General features: G+C 40.7%; 1 protein-coding gene across 1 annotated transcript in view; it reads left to right on the forward strand.

The window, feature by feature from the left end:
• Nucleotides 1-1,339: 1,339 nt before the first annotated feature.
• cfap20dc (CFAP20 domain containing) overlaps nt 1,340-26,215 on the forward strand; it is a gene marked incomplete at both ends in the record, with an annotated part of 28,390 nt that continues 3,514 nt past the window's right edge. Inside the window, 16 exons of the mRNA XM_083892580.1 lie at nt 1,340-1,360; nt 1,506-1,595; nt 3,350-3,443; nt 3,539-3,611; nt 4,495-4,609; nt 4,765-4,912; nt 5,489-5,623; nt 9,035-9,207; nt 9,325-9,418; nt 10,649-10,676; nt 11,162-11,274; nt 11,358-11,492; nt 12,641-12,963; nt 16,335-16,700; nt 18,485-18,733; nt 22,446-22,507. Coding sequence (XP_083748706.1) covers nt 1,340-1,360; nt 1,506-1,595; nt 3,350-3,443; nt 3,539-3,611; nt 4,495-4,609; nt 4,765-4,912; nt 5,489-5,623; nt 9,035-9,207; nt 9,325-9,418; nt 10,649-10,676; nt 11,162-11,274; nt 11,358-11,492; nt 12,641-12,963; nt 16,335-16,700; nt 18,485-18,733; nt 22,446-22,507 — 2,219 coding nt within the window. The remainder of the gene's footprint in view (nt 1,361-1,505; nt 1,596-3,349; nt 3,444-3,538; nt 3,612-4,494; nt 4,610-4,764; nt 4,913-5,488; nt 5,624-9,034; nt 9,208-9,324; nt 9,419-10,648; nt 10,677-11,161; nt 11,275-11,357; nt 11,493-12,640; nt 12,964-16,334; nt 16,701-18,484; nt 18,734-22,445; nt 22,508-26,215) is intronic.

The following is a 26,215-nucleotide window of genomic DNA, read 5'->3' on the forward strand; positions in this document are numbered from 1 at the left end:
CACACACACACACACATGCTTTGAATTACTCTTCTCTAACAATGAAACCACAGTGCAGTGAAATTGACGTCGAGAATTGTGTTCTGTATGGAGAATTTCATGTGATGTGAGGTAAATAATGATGATCGCGAGAGAAAGCACTCTCTGCCAAGGTCAGTCAGTTCCTCACTGAGTCAATACATTCCCCTGTCTTGCGAGGTTAAGTTGTTTTATTATTTTTCATTTGATTTTTTAAAAAAAATCCTGAATCTGGATCTATACCTTTATCAATGCCAAACTTTTGTGATGTGGACGAGACAGAGTAAGATAGACAGAAAAATAATCCTCTTGTCAGTTATTGTCCACCAAATTAATTGCCCTCTAGCCTTTTACTTAATATTCATGAGTTTATGTTTTATATGTATAAAGTAGATTCTGGTGTATTTTAACAGGTTTTTAAGACACCTACTTTTACCTAAAGAAGTAAAGGGAAAACAGTCGATTCAATAACTAATTCAGAGACAAAAATATTTAATAACAAATCGAGACGAGGATGATTCACCAGCAAATAGTACACGTAGTTGGCAAATTTCAAATAAATGTGGCTCCATAAAATTCCCGAGACCATAAACATCACATTTTATTCATCACTCGCATCAGGAATATAGAACTTTCACTCTCAGTCTCAAGCACCGATGTCATCGGCATTGTTTTTTTTTATTGATGGCGGAAATAAATTAGCTTTAAAAAGTCAATAAATTAGCTCTTACTGTGAATATGTAGCTAACTAAACCTTGAAAAAGTTGACTTACCACTGCTGCATATAAATAATTTTCTCTTTCACACTGTTCTGTCACTGTAGTTGTCATGGAGACGACCTCTGACCTCTGACACAGCACTGCTTACATTGTGTGATGCTGCTGCACGTTTGCCTTTTATGTTTAGAAAATGCAAAAGGCTCCTAAGGCCTGAACAGTGGATTGTGTTGTAAATGCATTAGCGTTTTAATCATAATAAAAGATGTATCACGTATATAGATATTTAGTTTTTTTTTTATACGTTCTGTTCCCGTTCTTTCTTATATGGAGTCAACTTATTAAGCGTAATCATATCAATGATAATATAAACGCCACAAAGCCACTATAACACCGAGTGCTTTTCAGCACTTCGACTCGGTTTGGTTGCCACGGAAGCGTCGCGTAACCATGGAGACGTGTGTCCGCGTTTATTATCTTCCGCCTTTCATCCGTCACTCGGTCAATTATGAGACGTGTTCCGTCTCTGCGTAAAGTTGTCAAAACAAACGCGCACCTCTGTTTTATTTTAAAAACGCTTTGTCGTTGACGTGAAGTCGCGCAAGATGTTCAGCCGTAATTATCAGGTGAGTTTACTCCGTTTAAACGCAGGTTCCCCGGTGACTTTAGTGTGTTTTCTGAAGTGTGTACGTTAGCTTTAGCCTGGCTAACAGTTGGTTGTTAAAGACACCTGCGCGTGTGTGTGTGTGTGCGCGTGCTCTCTATCTTAAGGGTGGCGCTGTGGTGGAGATCTTTAGCGCACAGGGGAAAAACCCTGTAGCTAAATGGAAACTAAGCGGAGGACAGTCCGCCATACACAAGGTGAGTCACAAAAAAAAAAATATCTTGATTAATTATCAGTGTAACATCATATTAAACCGCTTCAAGTGTCCTGTAAGTTAAGCTAGCAGCACGTAAACACTGCAGTCCTGTCCTGTTAGCTAACATGAACATGAGCTGAGCGTAAGAAAGAGCCAGTTAATTAACTTTTAATTAAACATAACATTACGCAACATCACACAAAATCAAGTGTGTGGGTTTAAAAGGCCACTTCACCCATAAAAGATATAGTTTTTTGTTTGTTTTACTAATTGTCATAGACACAAACGTGTTATTCCATCATTATATTATGGGTCCACAACAGAGGAAGTTGGGATTTACATTTTTTTTTAAAGTAACATTTACAAAAAGTCGACGTTAAAGTCACTTCATGGTGTTTTTGGGGGTCGTACCTATGTTCCCCGCGTCCTATGTTCCCCGTTTTTCCCAAAAAAGGTCCACTTTGTATGCGACAGGGGAACATGGGACCCTTTTTTTGAAAAAGGTTAGGGTTAGGACAGGGGTCTGCAACCTTTAGGATGAAAAGAGCAATTTTTATCGTCTCTCCACCCAAAAATTCATTTGGAGCCGCAAAAAAACCCACAAGATGAAGATAATAACACATATAAAGGTTTTTATACAGACAAACTATATACAATAGTTATAGTCTCTTTCATTTATGACATTTAAGAACTACAACATGTTCAGTTTATACCCAACCTCTAGACCCCGTAGACCTGGTTCTTCCATTGGGACCGTATCTATGTTCCCCGGGTTACCCTTTCTCTAACCCTAACCCTAACCCTAACCCTACCCTTTTTCAAAAAAAGGGTCCCATGTTCCCCTGTCACATACAAAGTGGGGAACATAGGACCTTTTTTTGGGAAAACGGGGAACATAGGACCCGGGGAACATAGGTACTACCCCCTTCCATTGTTTCATTGTTTGTGGCAAATTAAAGAAATTAAAATGAACCCACTTTGAAATAAATGAAGCAAATATTTGGATTGTATGTTGTTCGTGCTCAAGAAAAACAGTATGTGGATCCAAAGATGGACAGGACACATCCAAACATGTACTGAATATTGCATTTTACGTCGACTTTGGATGTTGCACAAGATATTAAAACACTTTTATTTGTCGCCTTGATCTCTAAAGCTACATGGAGCCACTGCAGAGTGGCTGAAGAGCCACAGGTTGCAGACTCCTGGGTTAGGATTAGGGTTAGAGAAAGGGTCCTATGTTCCCAGGTCACATACAAAGCGGGGAAAGATAGGACCCGGGGAACATAGATACGGTTCCGTGATTTTGTCAATTATAACATGTATTGTGAGTAAATTCTTAAATTAAAAACTGGTCAAATATAATCTAACTGTATTAGAATGTGAATTAAACAAACACAGCAGCATCATAATGATTTTAAGTCAGTTAAAATATAAGATAATGCTTTATTAGGGAAGAGGATATGTGGTATCTGGTATATTGTCAGTAAAAGTAAAAGTCTGGAAAAAAGCTCTGCAAATGTGAATCATTATCATGTTGGTGTCGGATCATGATGAAAATTTGAGTAAATGATGCCGTGTTCGAATTGCTCTCTTGCAGAGGTTAGAAGTAAATGTTTTACCGTCGTCGCCCTTGAACATGACTTGGTTTAAAACCTCTTGCTGATTTTTGTGTCGTGCATTAAGTCGTTCCACAGGTGCAAAATAACACGGACATAGACCTAACACGGCCTTCTCCGCAATTTCCACCCTCAGGACTATAATAAAGAACTAAAGGGGTTTATTTACCGTCTCGAGGGAAGCAGCCAGACTGTCAAGATGCAGGTGCCAGAGAATATGAAGATGTCTCGTAAGTCACTTCCAGTCCTGCACTCGTTTTATAAAGTCTGTTTTGCTTATTTTGACCTTACAGTAATTTACTGCTTTGTTTGTTTTTCTTCATAGTTGGGCTTCTGCAAAGATTCTTAGTTTTTCAAGTAAATATTCCCCAGGGCAAAGACTTTTCTCTTGAGCTGGTGTAAGTACAGCAGTCTTCTACCCACCTACCCACCTTGTCTGTCCGTCTAACTCACCAATATACTGTATGCATTGCAGCATTTAGCATTCGTAGGAATGTATATGTTTGTGTTTTTTTTTTATCTTTACCTTTGTGGTGAATGAAAGTATTTCAATAATTAGATGCAGATAATGGTGATTGCAATAATGAATCACATGGATTCCCCCTCTGTTTCCTAAAACAAACCCCAAAAACGTATTTGCATTATGGAGGAAACCCTCTGAACCACCTGCAATTTAATATGCACCAATTTAGAAAGGACACCTATGTAATAGCCATTACGCACTAGGATAATTGTTGAACTATTTGCCACAAAGAATGTTTTTGTTGTTGTTTTTTTCCAACAAGGTTTCTACAAGGCTATATATCAATGCAAAAAGCACATTTGCAAAATGTGCAGTAGAATGTGTGGATGTAAAGTGTTGTTTGTACTTGGTTCTTCTTCGTATTTACCTGTGATGATTGTGTAAACCACTTCACTGGGCTTTTGTTGATACGCCTGCATTGAGTCAATTCACCAGAGGAAAAAAAGAAACCATCTCTTTGTGAGAAGGGAATGTTTTTGCGATAAATCAAACTGGCTGCAGAGGTTTTGAAAAAAGTTAATGTGGGAAAAACCTCCTCTTTATGGCTCTTACAAAGATGCTTAAGCTCAATGTCATTATGAAATCATCCTTAAATCGTGAAGTCTTTCCGTTAGAGCATATCTTGACACAGCCCTAATTGAATGAGAACAGACTTTTAAACGGTTACTTCGGCATCGGCTTTTTTTTGCATCTGAATTTTTAAGCCAAACAACTGATGGTGATAATTAATGTTCTCATCTGTTTTTCCATATTCACAGAATAACTGACTCGGAGCACCTGAAAAGAAGACTTCACTTATCAACCGTGCATAAAGAGTTGTCTGTCACGCTTTTACATGCGAGGGTACCCTTTGTGGGGTTGAAAAGGGATATTGTGAGTATCTCACTTATCCTTCACATCATTTTATTCTTTTTTTAATAGAATTTTTAGATGTACTTTTAGTTTTGATCCGTTTCTATTAGATATTTCAACGGTGATCTTGTTCATCTTGTGAACTGTGAAATCGTATTGTTTCTGTTTTGCCTCAGTGGTCCACGTTGTGCATCGACCTCGTGTCCTTCACTGCTGAACTGTTCAAGGGCTTTCTGTCACTGGACGGCATCGCTGTGTTTGCCACCTGTAAAGTCCGCAGAATCTTCACCATGAAGACTGTGCCCCCGTGGATGGAAGACGATGGTAATTCATTTAAACACATAGAGAAATACATTTTTATCAGCTTAACTTGAAGTCTCCTTCATTAGTATGGTTTTTTTAAGAGATATACACTACTGTTCAAATGTTTTCCATCAAAAGTCACACTCGTATTCATCAAAATCGAGTTACAAAATGAATAGAAAATAAGACATTGACAAGATTAGAAATAATCATTTTGCCCTTTCGTCAAAGAACCAATAAAACCGTTTTCAGCTGTGCTAACATCATTGCACAAGGTTTTTCAAGGACTTTCTAATCATCCAATAGTCTTCTAACACGATAAGCAAACACAATGTACCATTAGAACACTGGAAATGGGCCTCTATACACCTATGTACATATTCTGATTAATTTTTTTAATAAAAAAGTGCTTTTCCTTCAACACTAAGGATATTTCTAAGTGACCCCAAACCTTTGAACGGTAGTGTACGACCTCATCAGCTTGCTGGCAGCCTGACAGCTTTGAGAGTTTTCCACCTGTCACTTAATCAGTATCACTTAAGTGGTACTTTTTGAGTGACTTATTATGACTAATATGAGCTTGTTTTCACTCCGTAGCTGTGTTTCTTAGTGGACCTGTTCTCATGGACGACATTCCACGCAGCTGCCAGTTCCCATCGGGTGTAAACCATGTAACGCAGATGATGAACATGATGAATTTGCGTAAGGCAGTTCTTGGGAGCTCTGACTGTGGTAGGCAAAAAAAAAAAACATGCATTTCATGTTACATCCAACATCGTGCTTGTGGGAACAAAACATTCTTTTGTCAAGGGGGTTATGGTTCACTGATGTAGGCCCTCGTTTCAGTTATTTTTTTAGTTAGCTTTGATGCTGTGCTGCCTGAATGGAGAACGCTTGTGTTTCAACGAAACAAAAGCCCTCATACATAAAGCAAAGTCTGTAATAAATGTGAGGAAACAAATGTGGGAAAAAGTGCCCCACATAGCCCGCAGAGCCCGGACCTCAATCAATGCATTTAGAATGAATTGAGACTCACCCAGACTGTACAAACCAATCTCTATGGACGACACGCATGGGAAATCTCCGTCTAGTGTAGCATGTGTAGGGTCCACATACTTCTTGTTCCTCCGTGCATCTTCTGAAATGCATCATAGCAAGTTCAGAGTATCTGGGAATAACCTTTGTTTTTTTTTTTGAGGTGCACATTTTTATTTTATACATCCACCCATGACGGAGAGACATCATGGTGGCAGAGATGGGATGTTATCTCCATAGAGACTGAGATGATAATCGATTTGTTTTTCTCCTTGTGGCTCTCATTCTTGTGTTCATTTGCACCTCACCTGTTCTCGGAGAGCTGCAATTATCCCCTCGTATAAAAAGGCATGCACTACTAATCTAGTTCCGCCTGCCTCCGTGGCCTTTTGTATCAGTGCTTATTTATTTGTTCTGACAGCTGTCTAAGTCATGTTGAGATAATGGGCAATGTCCATGGAGAGCAATAACCACAAGCAAAAATGGCTTTTCTTAATTAGAATGTGCATTATTAGCATAACATTCCTAATCATAATTAAAATGATTGCTATTTAAACAGACATCCAATTTAGCTGTGACAAAAGTTGCTTTGTGAATAGTTTCTTCAGAACCCAGACTGTCAGAAGCTGTTAGAAGTCAGCTATAGCGATGTTTGTCATCCAAAAAAAAATCACCCCCATACATTAGAGGCATTCTGTGATTCTCAAGGTCGGCATATTTGTACAACTCTGTGCTCTTGTTCTTATATTTTTTGGAAATCTTATTTTATTATCATTAGTCTTTTATGGTCTTTGAAAGCTTACGCTGATTTACACACTCCTAAACCTGGGTCACTTTCAGTTCAGTGTTCATTGTTGAATGTGTGAGATTTCTTCGTCTTTACTCTTTGCCCCAAGATTCAGCTTTGTCTGTGTCGTCTTGTTATTTGGTGTGTTGTGTGGACCACAAGTCTGGGCTTTCTGCTGTGTTCGGTCTCACACACACACACACACACACACACACACACACACACACACACACACACACACACACACACACACACACACACACACACACACACACACACACACACACAGACGGTGTGTTTTGCTGATAGCATGAGCGGAGTTGTCCTAATGAGTCCTGGCACAGATGCAGCAGGGTCAGTTCATGGCTATGTCACGGCTCCCGTTGCAGCCCATTATTTTCACTTGATGATGTGGAACACATGGTTAAATTATAGCGGGGAGGGGGAAAAAAAACCACATGTACTCCATATTCAACTATTTGTGTTGTATTGTTTGTTTTAAAAAGCATGTTTTGACGAATTGGCTCTAATGCAGTAATGTTACAGATTTTTGTTGAATGACTTTACACTGAGAGGCCACACGGTTGGTGTAGTGGTTAGCACTCTTGCCTTTGCAGCAAGAAGAGTTTGCATGTTCTCCCCGTGTGTGCGTGGGTTTTCTCCAGGTTCTCCGGCTTCCTCCCACAGCCCAAAAGCATGCAATGTAGGGATTAGGTAAATTGACCCTAGGTGGGAGAGAGGGTGGTTGTTTGTCTCTATGTGGCCCTGTGATGGACTGGCAATCTGTCCAGGGTGTGACCCCGCCCCAGCTGAGATTGGCACAGGTTCCCCCACGACCCACATGTGGAGGATAAAGCAGTAGGTGATGGATGGATGGACTTTACACTGAATTGACACATGCGGGTGACTTGGCTCAGCCATTTGCCAACTGGACTCGAGATCAGATCGGAGCCTAGTGTGTGAATGGAAGGACAAATTTATTTTTTATGTACAGTATGTCATACCACCAAAATGGTGCGTTAATGTTCCTGTTTAGCCTTACCCCGGATTTCCACTGGACGCGGAACGGCCGCGGAACGGCAGCGGCGCGGTTCTGCTTCGTCCTCTGCCCGGTGGCAATCCCCACCTGGTGCGTTATGCCAGCGGCGCGGAACCTTGGGAGTCGGCGGATTTTACGGAAGATCGCGCGATAATCTCGAACGGACGCGAGTTCGCGAGATCCAGCGATAGACTGTGTGTATAAAGTAAACAACAACAACACAGCTTCTTCTCATTCTCCGACGTGGAAGAACTGTTGATCTGGTGTCATAAATGATTTTATGTTTCTTCACTTCAACAATCAGTCTCTCGTCGTACATTATGACTCTCAGAGACGCTCTGGTTATTTGACTGTTTACCTGGCAGCAGCGGTCACGACGTAATGTTGATGTGAAGTTGTGACAGGCTATAAGACCTGCGTATTGTGTTTTATTTTGAAAGGGGGGCGGAAATGTTTTACTTTGATTCTGTGTCGGACTTCCTGTCTTGTGCGATCTGCTTCGTTGAAATTTACGAGGTTCAGCAGAGGCAACGGAAAAAATAGAACTGATTCCTATCGATAGCGCTGGCGCCGCTTCTGGGACGCTGCTGAGACGCGCCGCAACGCGGCCGGTGGGAATGCTCTCATTGATTAGAATGGAAGCGATTTGCAACGGCGGCCGCGCCGCTGCCGTTTCCGCCGCCATTCCGTGGAAATCCAGGGTTAGACTGTGGTGGAAAAGCTGCTGGAGCTGTAGCGGCCAACTCCAATTCTCTTGGACTCTTGGAGTCTAGGCGTTTGTTTCCACCCACAGGCCCACCTACCTCTGACTTAACACAAGTATGCCCAACGTGCTCCAGACACAGCGAGTTGGAAGTGTTTTGGCGTTTTTTCACTGGGTAGATCTTGCCTTTGTTCAGGCCTGAGGTCAGGGATCTTGGCCTCAAAAAGCTTGGTGACTACTGGTTCTGAAATTCTTTCTTCGGTACATTATGTATGAAAATCTTTAAAGATTATTTTCACATAAATGAAAAGACTGACTCTGAAAAGGCTTTGGTTTGTGTGAGGGAGGCTTCTCATGTAAACTTAACATAACTTTTGCACGTTGCTCTGGTTACTCGATCATTAGTGTGTCTGACTATATAGATGATGGAGCGTTGCTTAAAGCCTACTTTTGAGTATGATTGACTTTCATAAGATTCCTGATATTGCGCCAAAAATCAAAGTCGCAATCAAACACTCGAATCATATACAAATAACACATTTTGATAATAGTCTATGAATAACAGGAATTCCTTTTCAGTTCCTGATCCGTCGGGCACTGTCAGATCAACCAGTAACCAACAGACCAGGCTCCAGGGCGTTTTACACACAGCCTCGGGCTCCAAAGCTTCAGCAGCACCACCACAAACTGGAAGAAAAAGCAGTGTAGCCTCAGGCAGAATGAATAGAAGTGAAACCCAAATCTCAAATACGGTAATTGCATGAATCTCATAGTAATATATATCTCACTTAATGATTTGGGCCACCATTTTCAGAATTTCTGTAAACACGAGGTAGAATTACGTTGCCTTTGTCTTCTGTTGCTGTTAGGAATCCCTGATCAGTGGAACGAACCAAACGGATTTCTCTGACGCTGAGAGCATTAGCAGTTCGAGTGAGAACTCTTCACATGGAGAACACAAGGGTACATTTGGTAAAGTGTTGTTTTATTTCTTATCTTTCTACGTCCAAGCATGATTTTGTAATTGTATTGAAAAATCTAAAGAAAAGGGACAGAGAATACAATTGAAAAATATGCCGCATATAAATTGGTGTCAGCGGTTGTAAAGGGGGTTTGCTACGCTAGCCGTCTCGTAATCTGGTTAAAGTTGCTAGCCATTATTCATGAACAACAGCTAATGTGAAGGCAGCTAATGAAAGATAGAAGGGCATATATAGATTTATTGTTCGATTTACGCTGACCTAGAAATAGGAGACGGAGCATCTTTAGGAAAATACAATTTACTCTGATTTCTTTCTTTCTTCCAAAACAGAATAGGTCATTTGTGAGCAATCGGAAGAAAAAAAAAACAAATCCAAACAAAAGCTGAGAGGGTTTGTGGTACAATAAAGCACAACAATTTGTAGGAGTATTATATTATTTATTAAAGCGGAACTAGACTGGAAGTTCCTATTAACGCTGTTTTTTGGTGTGTATCTGCGTCATTACCTTGTTTATGAAGCCCTGACGGTTAGAAACAAACAGTTCAGCCATTGCTGAGAACGCTGTGTTTTATTGTAATCTCGGGGCTCAACGAGATCACTGAAAATCCCGTAATAGTTACGTAAGCAGCGGTTCTCCTGAACAGCAGATCCTCCTGCTCCGGGCACTAGTCCGGGCACATCCGGTTGCGTACATTGAACCGCAGAAGAAGAATAACGTCCGTTGTGGAGGTGTTTCACGAGCGACAGTGTCTTCTGACTCTGGGTCTGACTCCGGGTCAAAGGTCGTCAAAGGGAATGCAGCGGGGAGTCGTGAAGAAGCTATTTTTAAACACTGTTAAAACAATGTTTTGATAATGAGTAGCAGTGCATCCACCGTTCCAGAGGGGGGCGCTGCGCTTCTGAGAACGGATGTGCTGGATAGTACTGGCCAATCACAAGACTCTGTCTTCTGGGGGTGAAAGTTCACTCTGAAATCTCGCAGCAGAAAAACACTGTCAGAAAAGAGAGATTTCTATCGGCTCATTTGCAGAAACTAGGAGGTTTTTGACCATAAAAACAAGTTAATATATGTAAGTAGACCTCCATAACTAACATTTATGTGCAACAGGACCACTCTATGTCACCTTTAAGTAATGTAATTGTATATTTTCCTACACGTACATACGCTTAAAAGTTCTACACTGAAAAAATCTGTGTGGCTTTGGCTCAGGAGGTGTAGAGCAGGTTCTCTTCACGGGGTCAGTTTGAACCCTGGCTCCTCTAGTCTGCATGCTGAAGTATTTATGGGCATTTTGTGCTGTTTTAATGTAGATGTAAATGGGTCAATGACACAACTGTGAAACACTTAGGTGAAAGCAGCTATGGGCCTTTCTCTCTTTTTCTTGAATTTCCATGTTCACTCCATGTTTGCATATGTTTTCTCCAGGTCCTCTGGCTTTTTCCTACAGTTCAATGACATGCAAATGGTTGTTTTTGTCTTTGTATGTTGTCCAACATACAGGAAAGTCAAAATGGGCTTAGCTCTAACCTCATTAATAACAATTTTTTACAGCTTGTAATTCAATTGAGTCTGAATGAATGTATAAAATAAAATAAAGTACACATCATGCCTGGATGGCTTGAATAGCTTGATAAATAGGGCTTGATAAAAGAGTATATTTAGTTGCCTCGAGCAATCTTTAACTGCACTTTTGTCTGGCTATTTTTTTTTTTTTTTGTGTAGAGCTTTGCTGATGTTAAAAGTTTTATATTTAGGAACACCTGGCAAACTACAGCCCCATCCTCCAGCAGACAAACAGGGATCAAAGAAGATATGGGACGGGCAAACATTGTCAGGTGAGCTCTGTGTTAGTGTCAGCTGTGTTGACTATATCACGGTTTTAGTTCTGTGCATCACAGTGGATGATTCTCATCTACAGCTCATTCAGATGCTGGGCCTGGTCGCCACAGAAACGGGGGTAAAAACAGTGAGAAGTGCCTTCTTTCATCCGACGGACAAGAGAGCAGACGGCAACCTCTGACCGTAACAAATAAGACGGAGCACCAAACGACAGGTGAGGCTTAGATCTGCTGAGAATGGACAGGGTTCAGGACAGCAGGAGGCAGCAGCAGGACATGTACACTATCACCCTGAGTGATGGCTCGAAAAGTGTGAAAAGACAAGCAAGCAATGGGAGTATGAGACCAAAGAGAATAATGTGCATGCTGAGTGATAGTGATGCCAACTTTGCATGTTCCGATTTCACCAACTAGCTTTACCGTAATTGTGTAATAAATGTATTCCTGCTTTTAATTTATGAATTAGATCACTTGAAAATATTGCATGCATTTTAATGAGCTTCCCTCTGTGCTGCACCATCGTCTTTGTTCGCCCTTTTTTAATTTTACATGACCCACGTCGAGACCATTTGACAACTTTTTTTTTTGTCAAAGTGGCACCCTACCCCGACCCACAAACAGTCTCCCCTCCACTGCCACACAACACACACACACACACACTTCCACATACACAAGTGTGTTTTAAAAATGAGTGCATATGCTCTGAAAGCTTATTTCTCCATAGCAGTGAGCCGCCGCCATGCCTGCAGACGGCAAGCAGTTAGTTCTTTAAAGCTAATGTGGCACATTAAATAAAAGTCAGAGGGACATCTCCCAGGCCCAGGGTTTGCTTCACAGTGGGCAATTAGAGAAAGTGATTATACTGTCAAGTGGCTCAATTGTGGCTCTTTCCTCGACTTATAGAATCCTGTGCTCCGTCCTCGCACATTTGAATCACTGATAACTTTCACGTAAGGTTGGAAAAGCTTTTAACATCCCCTGAATATACACAGTATATACCCGGAACGCTCCCATAAGATTCTGTTTTTTTTTTTCCATGAACAAAAACATAAAAACCAAAGCTACGTGAGACGGTGTTTGTTGTCTTGTGTGGACAGAGCTGTGGTTTCATAAGCTGCTGTTCTTAGTCATGGTTGTGTTTGTATTGTTGTATTCTCATTAAAGCATTTGCATAGCAGGGCTGTTAACGACACCCACGCAAATGTCAGAGCGAGGGAAATGAATGCTCATTTTTGCCTAGCGATATATTCAAAGGCTTAAACATTGTTTTATGACACTGGTGTGCATGTGCATCCTTTTCAAAGAGAACATTTACTCCTGCACATCTCCCTTTTTTTTGTTACTTCCCACCTCTCGTTTTTAGATGAGTGCAGCATCAGTCCTGCAAAGGATGGTCTCAGATTGGCTCCCTCCCCGTCAGAGTCTCTTCCCCGCCCAACCCCACCTGTTTTGTCCTCAGACCTGCACGTCTGGAAGAGCTGGGAGAGCATTGATGGGTCCGAGCCCCAGCTCACTCTGCAAAACGAGGTGTTCGTCTTCTCGTCCCAGCCTCGCTCACCCAAGCGAGCGCAAGGCCACGGCGACCAGGAGAAGATGGAGATGAGAGAGGACCGGGCACAAAGCGGGCGTGGACAGCGGCATGAGGCCCAGCCTGAAGATGACTTTATGGGCAGTGAAAGTGATGAGGTACTTTTATTCCAAGTACACTGTACACTTACAATGCACGCACATTTGAAGTGCATGTTATGTTGATCTGACACTAAAGACTAGCGGACTTAAGTGAGCAATTAAGCTGCATTTCATCACATACACGGGTTGACATTTGAAGAGATTTGTTCGTTTTAGAACAGCGAGGTCTGTTTTAATCCCACTCGATGAGCAAATGTTCAGCGCGCCATTTAGCACACAGTTGGCTTTCCCTTACTGAAACGTGATGAAATCTAAACGGAAGCTTGTCTTGCGGAGCGCCGCGTTTCATGTCGTACATTCCGCGGTATACGTTAACTTCAAAGGTCAGTAAGATTATTCATAATGGAATCATTTATTAATGCCGCTCATAAAATATTATGTTTCTTTATGCTGAATAGGGAAATTAAACTGTTGAATTGCAAAGATGACTATCTTCAAAGAAATGCTAATTGCTAATTGATAAGTCAGATTTAAGAGCCCCATTTTTTTCGTGCACTGCTGATTAGTTTAGCCTAAATACAATTCAACTAGAAATGTACTCTGAGACATAAGTATAAAAACTAGGGATGCATGATATTGTGCATCAGCCTATGTTTTAGTCATTAGCCATATTCTCAATAGATTGCTACTTTTTTATGTTTATTTAACCCTAACCCAGAGTATGCAAAATATTATGTTAACAGAGGATACTAAATGACCTCTGTAGTTGTTCATATACAGTATATCAGTATTGGTTAGCTGCCCAACCACTCCCAATATATCCGTATATTGGCCAAAAGTCCATTATCCATCCATCCCTAATAAAAACATGGGCATAATCACACAGATAAGATCATTATTGATGCCTGTACTAAACATGAACCCTGATATCTTATTTTCTTGTGTTCAAGAAGGCGAATGCCTTCTCTAAATCTTTAAACGGGGAATAGTGAGGTTTAAAGATGCAGCACCAGTAGTTTATTCAGTAGTATATTGTTTTTCTGATGAGCTGCTTAAACTGCAGGAATTGTTTTTTTTCCTGCAACACTCTACCCAGGGAACATTTATCTATATTTTGCATTTTTTTGTTGGTTTTGTTTGTTACTTTCCCTTTTTTTTGCATTGTTTATCAGTTAGGACTAATACAGTTGCTCTCTCTCTTTCTTGCATGGCTATTATTTTTATGGCCACTGCATTGACTTCCATTCATTTGGTCAGATAAAGCATTATCCTTACCCTTAACCATGACCAGTTAGTATCTAACCTTAATTTTAACCTGATCACACTTCAAATCTTAGCCTTAAACTTAACCAGTTCCTCAGGAATGACATTTGGCCTCATGTTTTGGTCTCCATGAGGAGTACTGGTCCTGATAAATACAAGTAGTTACGCACGCACGCGCACACACACACACACACACACACACACACACACACACACACACACACACACACACACACAGGTTTTCTAACAGGTCACCCTGCCTTTTCAAATGTTGATTTCTAAGACTGACCTTCAAAAGTAAATACACCAGCGTTCAATCACAAGTGTCCTGATATTAACAACAAGTATTACATTGTGGATCAAGCCGTGTTTGCTTTGAGACTGTGATTGAAAATCTAGGTGTTTGGCAAACATTCAACACAGGTCCTGAGATATCTGTTGTGATATGTGACCTTATCTCTGCAGTTCTGTAAGCCTTACTAAGCCGACGAAGATTGGCCTGATTTTGATTTTTATTCATTCACGGTTGCTCAGTTCTCCACTTGGGGAAATGTAAGCTTTCAAGGTGTTGCATCAGGTTTATACAATTCTTTTGAGCTGCATTTGGTCTTAAAGATAGAGAAATATTAAACAGCAAAACAAAGCAAGGACATACATGCTATACCATGGATGTAAAGTATATAAAAATACAAATATTGTTATGTAGTTATTGCACTGATCGCAGAAGCAGGTAGAACCTCAGCCCTTGTAGAAAGACCCTTTTGGAACCCTTATTTCTATGAGTGTATATGCGGTCGTTCAATAATACATTGTGTCAAGTCCATTGTTTATTCGCCTACTTTTATGAAAGTGGAAAATAAACACTTATAGCAGATGGGACAACAACAAGGTTTTATGGTAACATTTCCATCCCAAAATAAATCTCCGCACAGCACTCGAGAAAAGACAACAAAAGGAGGAGAGTATTATGGAAAATGGCAAGTTTGATTGAAAGTATTTACAATAACAACACAACAACCTTCATAATATTTGTCCTTCATCGTCTTCATGGGGAAACGGTCCTTGGAAACTTGAAGATGCAGCTTTTTAATTACAATATGTTGTGTTTTCCAATCTGAAATTTGTAAAGGTACAGTGTATAACATTAAGGAGGGTTTATTGGCAGAAATGTTGCATATGTGTTTATAAGTGTATAATCACTTAGCTCAGTTGAAGGAGCTGGCGTCCTATGGGTCAAGACCTTCTGCAGCGAGGTTGGATTTTATCCTGTGGTGGGGAAATTTGCTCCTTCAGAATTAAAATAACTCTCAGGAAGAAAATGAGGAATACAATTCTACAACATTCCAAACAGACCAACCAGGCAGAACTTGCATTCCATGTTTTGTTAAGAGAGAACGAGAGAGTTGTGTTGGTATGCGAGAGACCCCTGTAGTTCTCTGGCACACTTGGGAAATGTCGGGGTGAACAGTAGTCTCACCATTAGACCTCACTTATTCTTACGGACCTTTAACATGTACAGTTTGATAAAAAACAAGATTGAGTATGAAGATTGATTTATAAATTGGTCTTTGCAAGTTACATTTTAATAATAATATACCAGTTTATACAGTGCAGAAAAAAACAAATGTGAACATCACCACCTCACAATGCTGTAGCACGCTTCTTCACAGACAACTGCTGATTGGATTCACAAATTGTCCCAATAGATTCCAGCTGTGTCCCATTTCCATCATCAGTCCTCGGCTACATCACTTGTGCTCCGTCCACTTTGCTGTGCGACATGTTCCAATCCTCTGCTTAACCAGTTTCTCTCTCATAGCTGATTCTCACCATAATTGTGTCGGTATATTATTGGTGTGGGATTAAAGTTAAATGACTGAATGAGCGTCGGGTTTGGAATCTGAATGTGAAACAGATTAACTGATTTAAGAGAATGTGATTAGCTTGTTCATTTAGAAACAAGCCACCAAATCTCAGTGAATCACGAGGACCGTTTGCCCTCTCGTCATCAAATTTCATTAAGCGTACATCAATTAACGTTGAAGGTTAACATCACATACATAAGAAACATATTTTCCATGGCCACGAGTACTCATCCCTTTAACAGTGTATCTTACAGTAATTATATACAATCATAAATCACTTAGTCCTTTTGTGTCTTGCAGGAGAAGAGCTTCGTTGCACTGCAGCAAATAAACAGCGAGTCCAATCCTAGTCCTCCTCCTGGTCGTGCTTTGAATGGGAAACTAGAAGTCCACGCTGCATCTCACAGTATTGACACAGCATCTCCAGAAGACCTTTTCTCAGCCATCACCACTGGTCACACTGAGTCTCCACTCAGTGGGAGGTCAGAATCAGCTATGGCCCCCACACGCTGCCTCTCACCCAGTGTAACAAGCAGCAGGCAGGAACACAAGTGCGTACCATGTGGACCAGAGGGGGTGAACCAGATGGAGGACGCGAAAAGCAGAGTAACACTCTCCAGGAGTCTTCTGCATGAAGTCAAATTGGATGCGTCCTCACAGCACCAGGTACTGCTCACTATTTCATCCAACATCAGCCCTTATCCACTGTACGTTAGCTTAATACTATTTTGTGAAATTAGACAATTACGATTTTCCACCTCCTCGTTAGCTTTAATTGAAACTGTAGGTGTAATGTGTTCAATAGTTCTGATTATGCCTACTGTATCAGCTCCATAAGACTCAACATACCCACACTGCATACTGGAGGTGCTTTGTTTACACCAAGGCAACCGCAACATTGCGCTAGTAAAGTGAGACGGCTGCAAAAAGGTTAAACGAGGGAAGGAAGGGTACCGAGAAATGGAACAGTTGGGGATGGTTATTTTAGTTCTGTTCGTAATGTAAATGCAAAAAATAATTTATGGACTGTTTCACTTGGTGGAAACACGCCAAAACCACTGCACCTTTAACTTAATTAAAGAGCTGTTCATTGCCTCATTATAAAAGTTAACAAGTTTGACCTCTCACTACACATTATTTGCAATAGCAAGCAGTTTTTATATATAATAATATTATATTTATCCATAGTGTATGTTTTTTTTTTATCTGTGCATGAGCAGGGTGTTAATGTCACAAGGACTTTGCCGTGTTGTTATCTGTAAGCTTCATGTCATTTATGATTTTAAAAAAAAATAAAGCAAACTAAAATGAAAGGTGTTACTTGTAGTTGAAGGAAAATCTGGTGGAAATAACTTTCCTCAGAGGTTGTGGCCCTTTTTTAAAATCTGACGTTTTGCTTTCATCACTGCCTTCACAACCAAAGTTACCGAAGCTTTGATACGTTTCCTGTACACTATTTGACCCACACCCAACAACAGATACACAAAACACGACAACAAAGTGAGTGAACGTTCGCTTCTGTTCAAACACTGATCCACGCGACTTTGTCAAATAAGAATATACTTCAGTAGAAACATGGTAATTGTCACAGTAGCCTTACATATTAAATAGATGTCGATAATGCACAGGACACATTCTATTCATTTTTAATTGGAATATGCACGCTGGGTTGTTAATGTGAAGCTTATTGAAAGCCCCGATCGTTTTTCTGTCTAGTTGTCTTTCCGCGTTTGGTGTAACGTGTGATCACCGCTGATTTGTACAGCTAAAAAGGTCTGTACTGCCTCGCTGAAAAAAAGATGAGACTGTGGTCTGTTGCAAATTGATGTAGGCCCCTGCTCCAGTTAAAAAGATTCAGGATCAGAGGATATTTCAACTGCAGTGATCAGAAGGCCTGAAGGGAGATCTGTCACTTGGCTGTTGCTTTCTGCATTTACACAACTCACTGCTGAGAAATATCACAGCATCCATCATCAGTGCGGCTCCTGACTGCTGATTCATGCCAACCCTAGCAAGCAGCATGCAGTGAAAGCTTTGACTGAGGGGTTGTCAGTGAAAAATGACATGGAGTTTGTTTCATTCCCTGCAAACCAACCCCCCCCCCCCCCCTTTTTACCTACTGCCACTGATTCAACACCATGGCAACACCAGTGCTTGCACTTTGTCAGGCAAATCAAGTGAGCGTAGTCCTTCAACCAATAGTTTCTCTGTTTAAAGACAAATCCACAGACAGTCGGAGAAATGGCTCACGTCCAGCACTGCCTTGAGGTCCGTCTGGGATGACAGTCTGTTGTTTAAAGATTTAAGCGACTTTGTTGGCTACACAAAACATTCTGTCAATTTTGTGGATTTAGTCTGTGTACGCGTGCCCGTGACCAAGTGCAAAGTATTGTCTTTTGGATGCCTTCCAGATAAGTAATCTTTGTTTTATCTGTGATTTCTTTTGAAAGGAGGAAGACGAGACCGTCGATTCCAGTCGTTACGACTTACACCTGCTTGGCAGTCTGAGGATGCATGGGGGTGATGATGATGACGATGATGATGATGATGAGGAGCTCCGAATGCTGGCAAGCCTGAAAAGGGAGCAGGAGGAAGATGAGTGTAGAGCCTCGGGCCTCAGTGCATCTCAGATTCACCAGTGTAACGTCAGCATCAGCATGAGCAGCGACGACGCGTCCACTTGGACCCACGTAGCCAAGGTTTGTGACATCACACTCTGCCGCCTGTGTTCTGCTATCGCCGATGCTTCATTAACAGTCAACATGCAGGCAGCTTATTTACGAGGATATTATCATTAGTTGGATGAGCTGCTTTCTCTCTCTCTCTCTCTCTGCTGTGTGGAATAATGTCTTTCACCTTGATCCTGACCTGCTGATTTCCATTTTAAGCCTCAAACGTATGCCACCGCGATGTGCTAATGCACCCACTTTGTTGTGTGTTTTCTGCGTGATAAAAGATTATGTGGATAGAAACACATTAATTGGCCTCTTAACGGCCGGCACAATATCCACAGTTGCCCCACGAGACTGAAAATGATTTGGTCATTTGAAATGATCCCCATAAGTCTTTTAGAATTCAAAGATGGTACGCTTTGCTCTTGGCGTTTGAAGGTCATTTAGATCTTTGTCTCCATTAGCATAAGCATATTGCTCTTGTGGAGAGAGAACACTGCCCTGGCCTGGCCCTACTGGGTCCACTATGGTTTCCCCAGTGAATGCAAACAGTACAGATGCTTGAATTATGATAGTTCTGTTTCCTGTTTCTGAACACATGCACATAAATGTACTGGAATTCAAGAAGACAACGGTGGTGTTGGTACCACAGGGATTAAACATTTCAGGACACAGTGTTGTGGTCACCAGTAAAAACTTTACATTTTCCACAGGGACAGCATGACACTTCTATATGACTTCATTAAACCCAGAGGTGATGTTTCTTTTCTTTTTTTTTAATGAGCTGTAATTCCTGTATACAGTTTAAAATATGGCAACAGCACCACCAACAGCATAGTAGGAAAATGATTAAAGAAGAATAAAGCAATTGTATACATATATAATATAGTGCCATTGAAACAAATGAAGCCTAAGAAAAAAGAAAAGAAGTAAAAGAGAAGACATTAGTTGCTGTCTGTTCCTGGGTCTCCTCCACTGGAAGTGAGAATTTTTGAATCTGGATGTTGAAATTTTAATGCCCCATGTTGCCAGCCACGCTGCTGCTGCTGCTGCTGCTGCTGCCGTGCTAGCCTAGTTGTAAGTTAACCCTCAGGCAGTTGCATGCGAAAATTGAGGGTCTGGGTCAAACACGGGAGAATCATCTTGCTGGTGTTGTGCGGTTGTATGAAAATAAGATTCCAGACACTTTGATTTGTGGTCATGAATTCTGATTTTTAAAAGATGCATCTTTTCTGAACCCCTCATATCATGTTTTTTCATGCGGACCACAATCTGATCACACTATAAAGAATAGGCTTTAAACACTTAAACCATATGGCCGTCTTTATTAAGAGATCAGCGTGGAGTATAAATCTTGTTTTATTTTTAAAAAAAGGACACTACATTCAAGAAGCGTGCAGCATACGGCATATAATTGTCACATATGATTCTCTATACTAAGACACCACCACTGTGACCTGACCTTGTATTAGCAGTAGAAAGCTCAGGAATACATATATATGTACAGTATAAAGATGATGACATAGTTGGGTCGTTTGCACATCAGCAGTGATGTGAATACACGGCACATGATTGGTAATTTGTAGGTTAATTTTGATGCACATTAAGAGAGTCATGGGTGACGATGAGCTGGTGTAGATTTTACTGAATACAAACATAATTACCTGGACACAGGGAACACTGAAATGGTTTTAACCTCAATTTTTACCATGTTTGAGGGCGTCGGTCAAATTGTTTAAAGATTGAAGTAAGGTACTGTTTGTTTGTGAACGGCTGCGGAGGAATCCAAGGATTTGATCTAATTTTATTCTCATGTTTTGAAAAGAGCATGAGAAATGCTGAATGTGAAACTGGGCTGATAACTTATCCTTGAAGACCAAAAAAAGCTATTTCCCCCCCAAGTACAGTTATCAATCATGAATTTCCACTGGTATTTACATTTAGACCAGCATAGTCAATATCCTTGGGTGCAATTATTTGCTGGGAAACGGCTTTATAGATAAATCAACGAGTCTTTTTTTACTTTTCTTGTCACTTCTAAATGACATATGTGAAGCAAAAGTTATATCTTAATTTGAACACTGACCCTAAGAAGGGTATGCTACAGTCCTAATTAATAACAAGTACATTTTAGAAGCAAGCTTTTTATATTTATGGTGGACATTTTTTGAATTAACGATACTGGATGCTGTGTTCGATGAGAAATAATACATTTGGGAGGGAGAGTAGTTTGAAAAAAGACTTAATAATGTAATACTGCTCAGCCTGTAATTCTACCATGGCAGAAAACAACAGGAAATACCTACAATGAAGACAAAAAAACAGGTACTAGAGCAGAGGTAGGAAGTCTGGAGATGGGGATAGTAATATGTTTTAAAGGATGTTTTAAAGACAGGTCCAGCAGCGTTTGGTTTCACATCACCAAATAGGTGAGTGCAGTCTAGTGTAACATTATTATATAGCCCGATGCTTTGAATCAAAGGTTTCTGCTGAGAGTTTCCATAAAGACAGCAGGTAAAGGTCCAGGTGTTACAGGCTCTGAGACGATGTCCATCAGAAACAACAGATGTTTTATGGTTCTTAAACCAATGAGCAGACTGAACCATTCCTGATGCATAACCAACTCTCAGCCATCACACATCAAGGCTTATTTTAGGTAAACTGTAGAGCAGTTAGCTAGAGAGTTAGCTCCCCGTGTAGCTACAGGCACCCAACGTTGCTGCCTTACCTTCACACTCCTAACTGTTCTGCTCCAGGATCATGAGGTGGTGTCTGTTCAAAACAATTGATGCAATAAGCGATATAAGCAGCAGTATGCAAAGCAGGTTTAAATAGCCATGTGTGGTGCTGGGGCGCAGTATTACAGATGGTACAGAATTGGTTCACATCCACTCTTCCTAGAAGAATTTCCTCCATCATCATCATCATCAGTGCATATTACCCGCAGAATTCCACAGGGTACAATTTTAAGTCTCGACTTATTTTTAGACGACGATTACCTGAGGTAGACACAGCGGCGCACGGATAGCTAAAATTTACTTAGGCGATGCTTGAACAGCAGTGTTTGGACAACGCTGCTTCTTCATCAACGCCACGCAGCGTAGTAGTGTTTAAACGGGACTCTGCGCTTAAACGGTCTCCTGAGGCTGTAATGTGGTTTTTAGCTTTGACAAGATGGAGGTGGGTGATGCACTTGTGTTTTCTTGTAGTCGATTGTCATTATGCATTGAAAGTGAAACCATTCTTATCTTCTACCTGCAATTATTCCCCAGCTAAAGGTCTCACAAAAAATCTTGGTGGTGGGTTGTGCTCAAGGTTTTGCATTTTTCTTGTCTGGTATTAGCTTGGTTGTGCAGCGCTGTTTGTTTCAGCGCGCTGCAAATGGGTTTCTGCACAAAGAAACGTATATTCTTCTCACCCCATATTTATAAGTGATAATTGGAAAGAAAGGCATAATTGACATATGTAGCTGCACGGCAGGAGATTTATTCCCACAGTGAAATACAAAGGAGCAATTGATCCTCATAAGAATTAAAAATAAACCTTCTTTTGCGCGACAGTGATAGAATTCCTTGTGAAACTAATGTCACCAAACAGTCAAACATAAATAGCAGTGTGACAGAGGGCTGTACTGAATGAAGCAGCTCATTTTCAACCAGAAAAAAAACACACTAAATAAATAAATAATGCATTTTTTTTATTCACTCACATTTTAACATGTCCTTTTTATTTCTTCCAGCCGTCTAATCAAGGTCACCACTATCAGAATGAAATGAACCCCCTCCTTCACTCAAACCCCAGGTGAGCGAGCATGTGTCACAAGTCCGAGGAACATCATGATTACACTTTTTGTTGTAGAAATGCTATAATGACCATCCAGTATAATTATGTCTCAATCACATGTGGGAAACACGCATGCAATAGCGAGACCCTGGCTCTCTTAGAACTGGAGTAGAACACTAATTAAGGTTAATGATGAAAACCTGTTTTTGTCCGACTATTGCACATCAAGAAATGTCTGCTGTGAAAAAGCACCAGGTTTATTCAAGACGTGCCTGAAACATTACAAACACGTGTTATGTATGAGTTCAAGTCATTAACCGCTTGCAGCTTTCAGTCTCATCATTCCAATCCAAATGTCAGCGATCGCAGTCTTTGACATCTGACTGGAGTAGCAAATTTGAGTTGAGACTTGCTTGACTAACGTTGGTAAAAGACTTAACACTGAGGACTTCAGACTCGCGTAAAATGACTCGAAATGACTTGACTTATTACAGTTTCTCAAATATGGAGGCGTTAATGTGACAATTTGTTTTTGAAACGTGGAATTCATTGGGTGTCTGCGTTCACGGCCTTGCCTCCAAACCTGGCAACCGAGCGTCACCACTACATTCAAATCCCACAAAGGCGGGCGGAGTCCCGTAAGCTAATGTGTGGTTACCGTACGAGCTAATGCAAGCTATAGGAGCTATCGGTCTTCGGGGCTCTCCTTACCACGGTTCGGAGGTCTGCCAGCTTGGCGTTGGTAACAAAAATAAGTCTATAGCCCTCATGACAATATTTCGCCAGAGTTTGTTTGTTTGTTTGTCTGTCTGTTAGCAACATGACTCGAAAAGTCATGCATGGATTTGGAAGAAATTTTCAGGAAATGTCCGCAATGGGACCTGGAACAAGTGAATGAATTTTAAGCATGATCCGTGGGGTGGGGGGGGGTTTAAAGTGATAACATTTTGATCCGTAGATATACAATTTTTTTCGCTATTTTGTGTGGGGATGAGCTGCCTTGGTGGAGGTCTGCGCTCTCCGAGTGCTTTTCTTGTTTTATTGATTTTTTCAGTTATAACATGAAGCAGTCCTTACACTTCACGAATAATACAGTGTTTCTGTTACTGATAAAACTCAAAACTTAAATGCTGGAACATGTGGGGAAGTCGTCTTCATCTTCTAAATTCGTACGACTTGATTTGTGACTTGCTTGATTCTCGCAAGAATGATTTTGGACTTGCTTTGTCACTTGAAGGTTAAGACTTGTGACTTGTGTGACCTCCTCTCATCTCTGCATAGTTCCGTCCTTTACAAATGCCCAGTTTTGTTCAGTCAAAGAATAACGTGCAGTGTTGAGAGTAGAAACTCTTCCCTTTGTACTGTACTTCATATGCACTGTATTTAAAATTGCCTTTGCATGAAAATCTGATTTATTTCACGTACTTTAACTTTACAAAGAAAATGCCTTCTTGTAACCTGCATTAGTATTTGGTTCCTTAACATCCTGTGAGATTCATAATCAGATGGTACCCATAGCCTACTGTATAAAAAGGCTAAATGTCAACTGTCGGCTAGATCTGCAGATGGGGCTTATCTCTCACAGATGAGTATGAATAAATTGTGTTCCAGGCTTACTCTGCTTCTCCCTTAACTGCTGTTGTCAGTTTCAAAAGTGCTAATTATGTTTTATTTATTATTGTGCACGCTGGATTTATCACTATAACTTTTTTATGACACCTTTTTTTCGTCTTGGTGCGAGGCAGTAGTCGTGTTGTTTTTCATTTTAATTATCAAGGTCTTTGTTCGGCTCTGTAAAAGACACAAAAATCAAGGTTTAGACTTTAGACCGACTGCATTTCAGGGATAAATCCATCATTGATGAGGCAGAGGGCACTTTCTGCCCAGTAGGAGCCTCGGCATTTCTATTCTGCTTTTACCAAACAGCCACAAGTCAGGTTCCACCTTGTTTGAGCTCCCTACTGGTTATAACAAGAGAAAAGTTTCTTGTCCTCTGAAAGAAAACACGTGGATAAATGAGTTACATTACTGCAGGAGGAATTTGCAATTGCTCGGTGGTGGAGTGTTTTCAAAACACACTGCAGGCTGATAAAATGCTGAGAACAACACAGACGGTTGACTGCAGCGGAAAAACCAACATGAAACCAATAAAGTAGTTGTGGCCCGGTCCTGAACCTAAGTTAACAAGATGACTTTTGTTAAGTTGGCGACATAGTGAGAGATCAAACCTCCACCATGGCTGCTCAGTAAATTTGTTTCAAAAATTCAGACGTGAATCTGAGTCTGTGTGTTCTCCAGATAATCCCCAACTTAACTTCCTCCTTGCACAGTAAACTACATCCTCCGAAAGTTGAATCAAAATCAATCTCTTTCATCAATCCTTTCATTTGAGGGGGAAAAACGCAGCTGAAAACTCTTTAAAAGGTAATGAAATAGTGCAGTCTTCACCAGTGTTGGCTGAAGAGGAGAATATCTGAGTTAAGGCTTGTGTCAAACATCTTTTAGAGGCACATTTCATGTCTGATAATTACACAGAGAGTAAATTCCTATACGCAGTAGTGCAATATCTGAATCAAGACTCGATGAAATGTGACAAAAATGTGTGAAATATGCAATGTGTGTGGAATTCACCGGCCTACAAAGATCTTCCTCTTCAGACGAAACGACAGAAACTTTGTGATCTTGATTTTTTTTTTTTCTTCATGATAAAATGCAAAAAATTATATTGTACCATATCATTCTTTGTACCATATACTGGAGCTGAGAGCATGAAGTCAAAGAAAAGCTGTGTTCAAATACCACCAATACCGTCATTAATAAGACCATATTAACATCAGGAGCATATTTGTTTATCTAATTTAGTGAAATGAGTCTAGTGTTTAAGGCTGGATCACTAATGCAGAACCCTCTGCTCATCTCCATCTCTTTGTGCTTCCACACGACCAAGCGCAAGGTTACAAAAGAAGACAAAGGCGTTGCATCATAGCTCCGCTCCTCAAATGATATGATTTATAGATGAAAAGCAATGTGGCGTGCTGCGAGTGTGTAGACTCGCACAATTTTTTATTATTATTATTATTATTATTTCAGGTAAACGTAGAAGTGTAAAATGTCTTGGGATTTTTTTTTTTTTAATAAATATTCAGTTAGCTTATGTTCCACGATTTAGCGTCTGCTGAAATGAATATTGCTATTATTGACACCTCAAACACAGTCTCCGGCTTTTCTCTCCCTCCGCAGCTGTACCTCTGAAATTAGACTTCGAAGCAAAGCCACATTTACATATTGAAGAGCAGCTGCACAGGATTTGTCCTTGTGTTTTTCCCCTCTCCTTTTCTTTTAGGCATTGCATTCTGAGAAAACCCTTACAGTGAATTGTGTCGTGGTGTTTTTGGCAGCATCCTGGCAACCGCTGCACAGCCTCCTCACTGTCGAGCAGCTACAACAGCTCCTAATGCTGTGCTTAATGATGCCAGGGCTTTTTCCTCAACCATTTTACATGTTCCATTTAGTGCTCGTGCCTTGCCTTTGGCTGACGTACCGAAAGAATTGGGCATGAATAAGGTTATCAAGGAGACCTTGAGTAACATTTCGAGTTGTTACAATGACGACTGTTGCGAGCGCCAGGACCGCCTGAATGCTGTTCACCTGGGGGACGTGCAATAGTAACTTTAGATTCATTGTATTTCATTGCTGAGCAGAAACACTTACTGCTCTTAGTCACAT

Source organism: Microchirus variegatus, assembly GCF_963457635.1.
Source record: "Microchirus variegatus genome assembly, chromosome: 7".
Lineage (NCBI taxonomy): Eukaryota > Metazoa > Chordata > Actinopteri > Pleuronectiformes > Soleidae > Microchirus > Microchirus variegatus.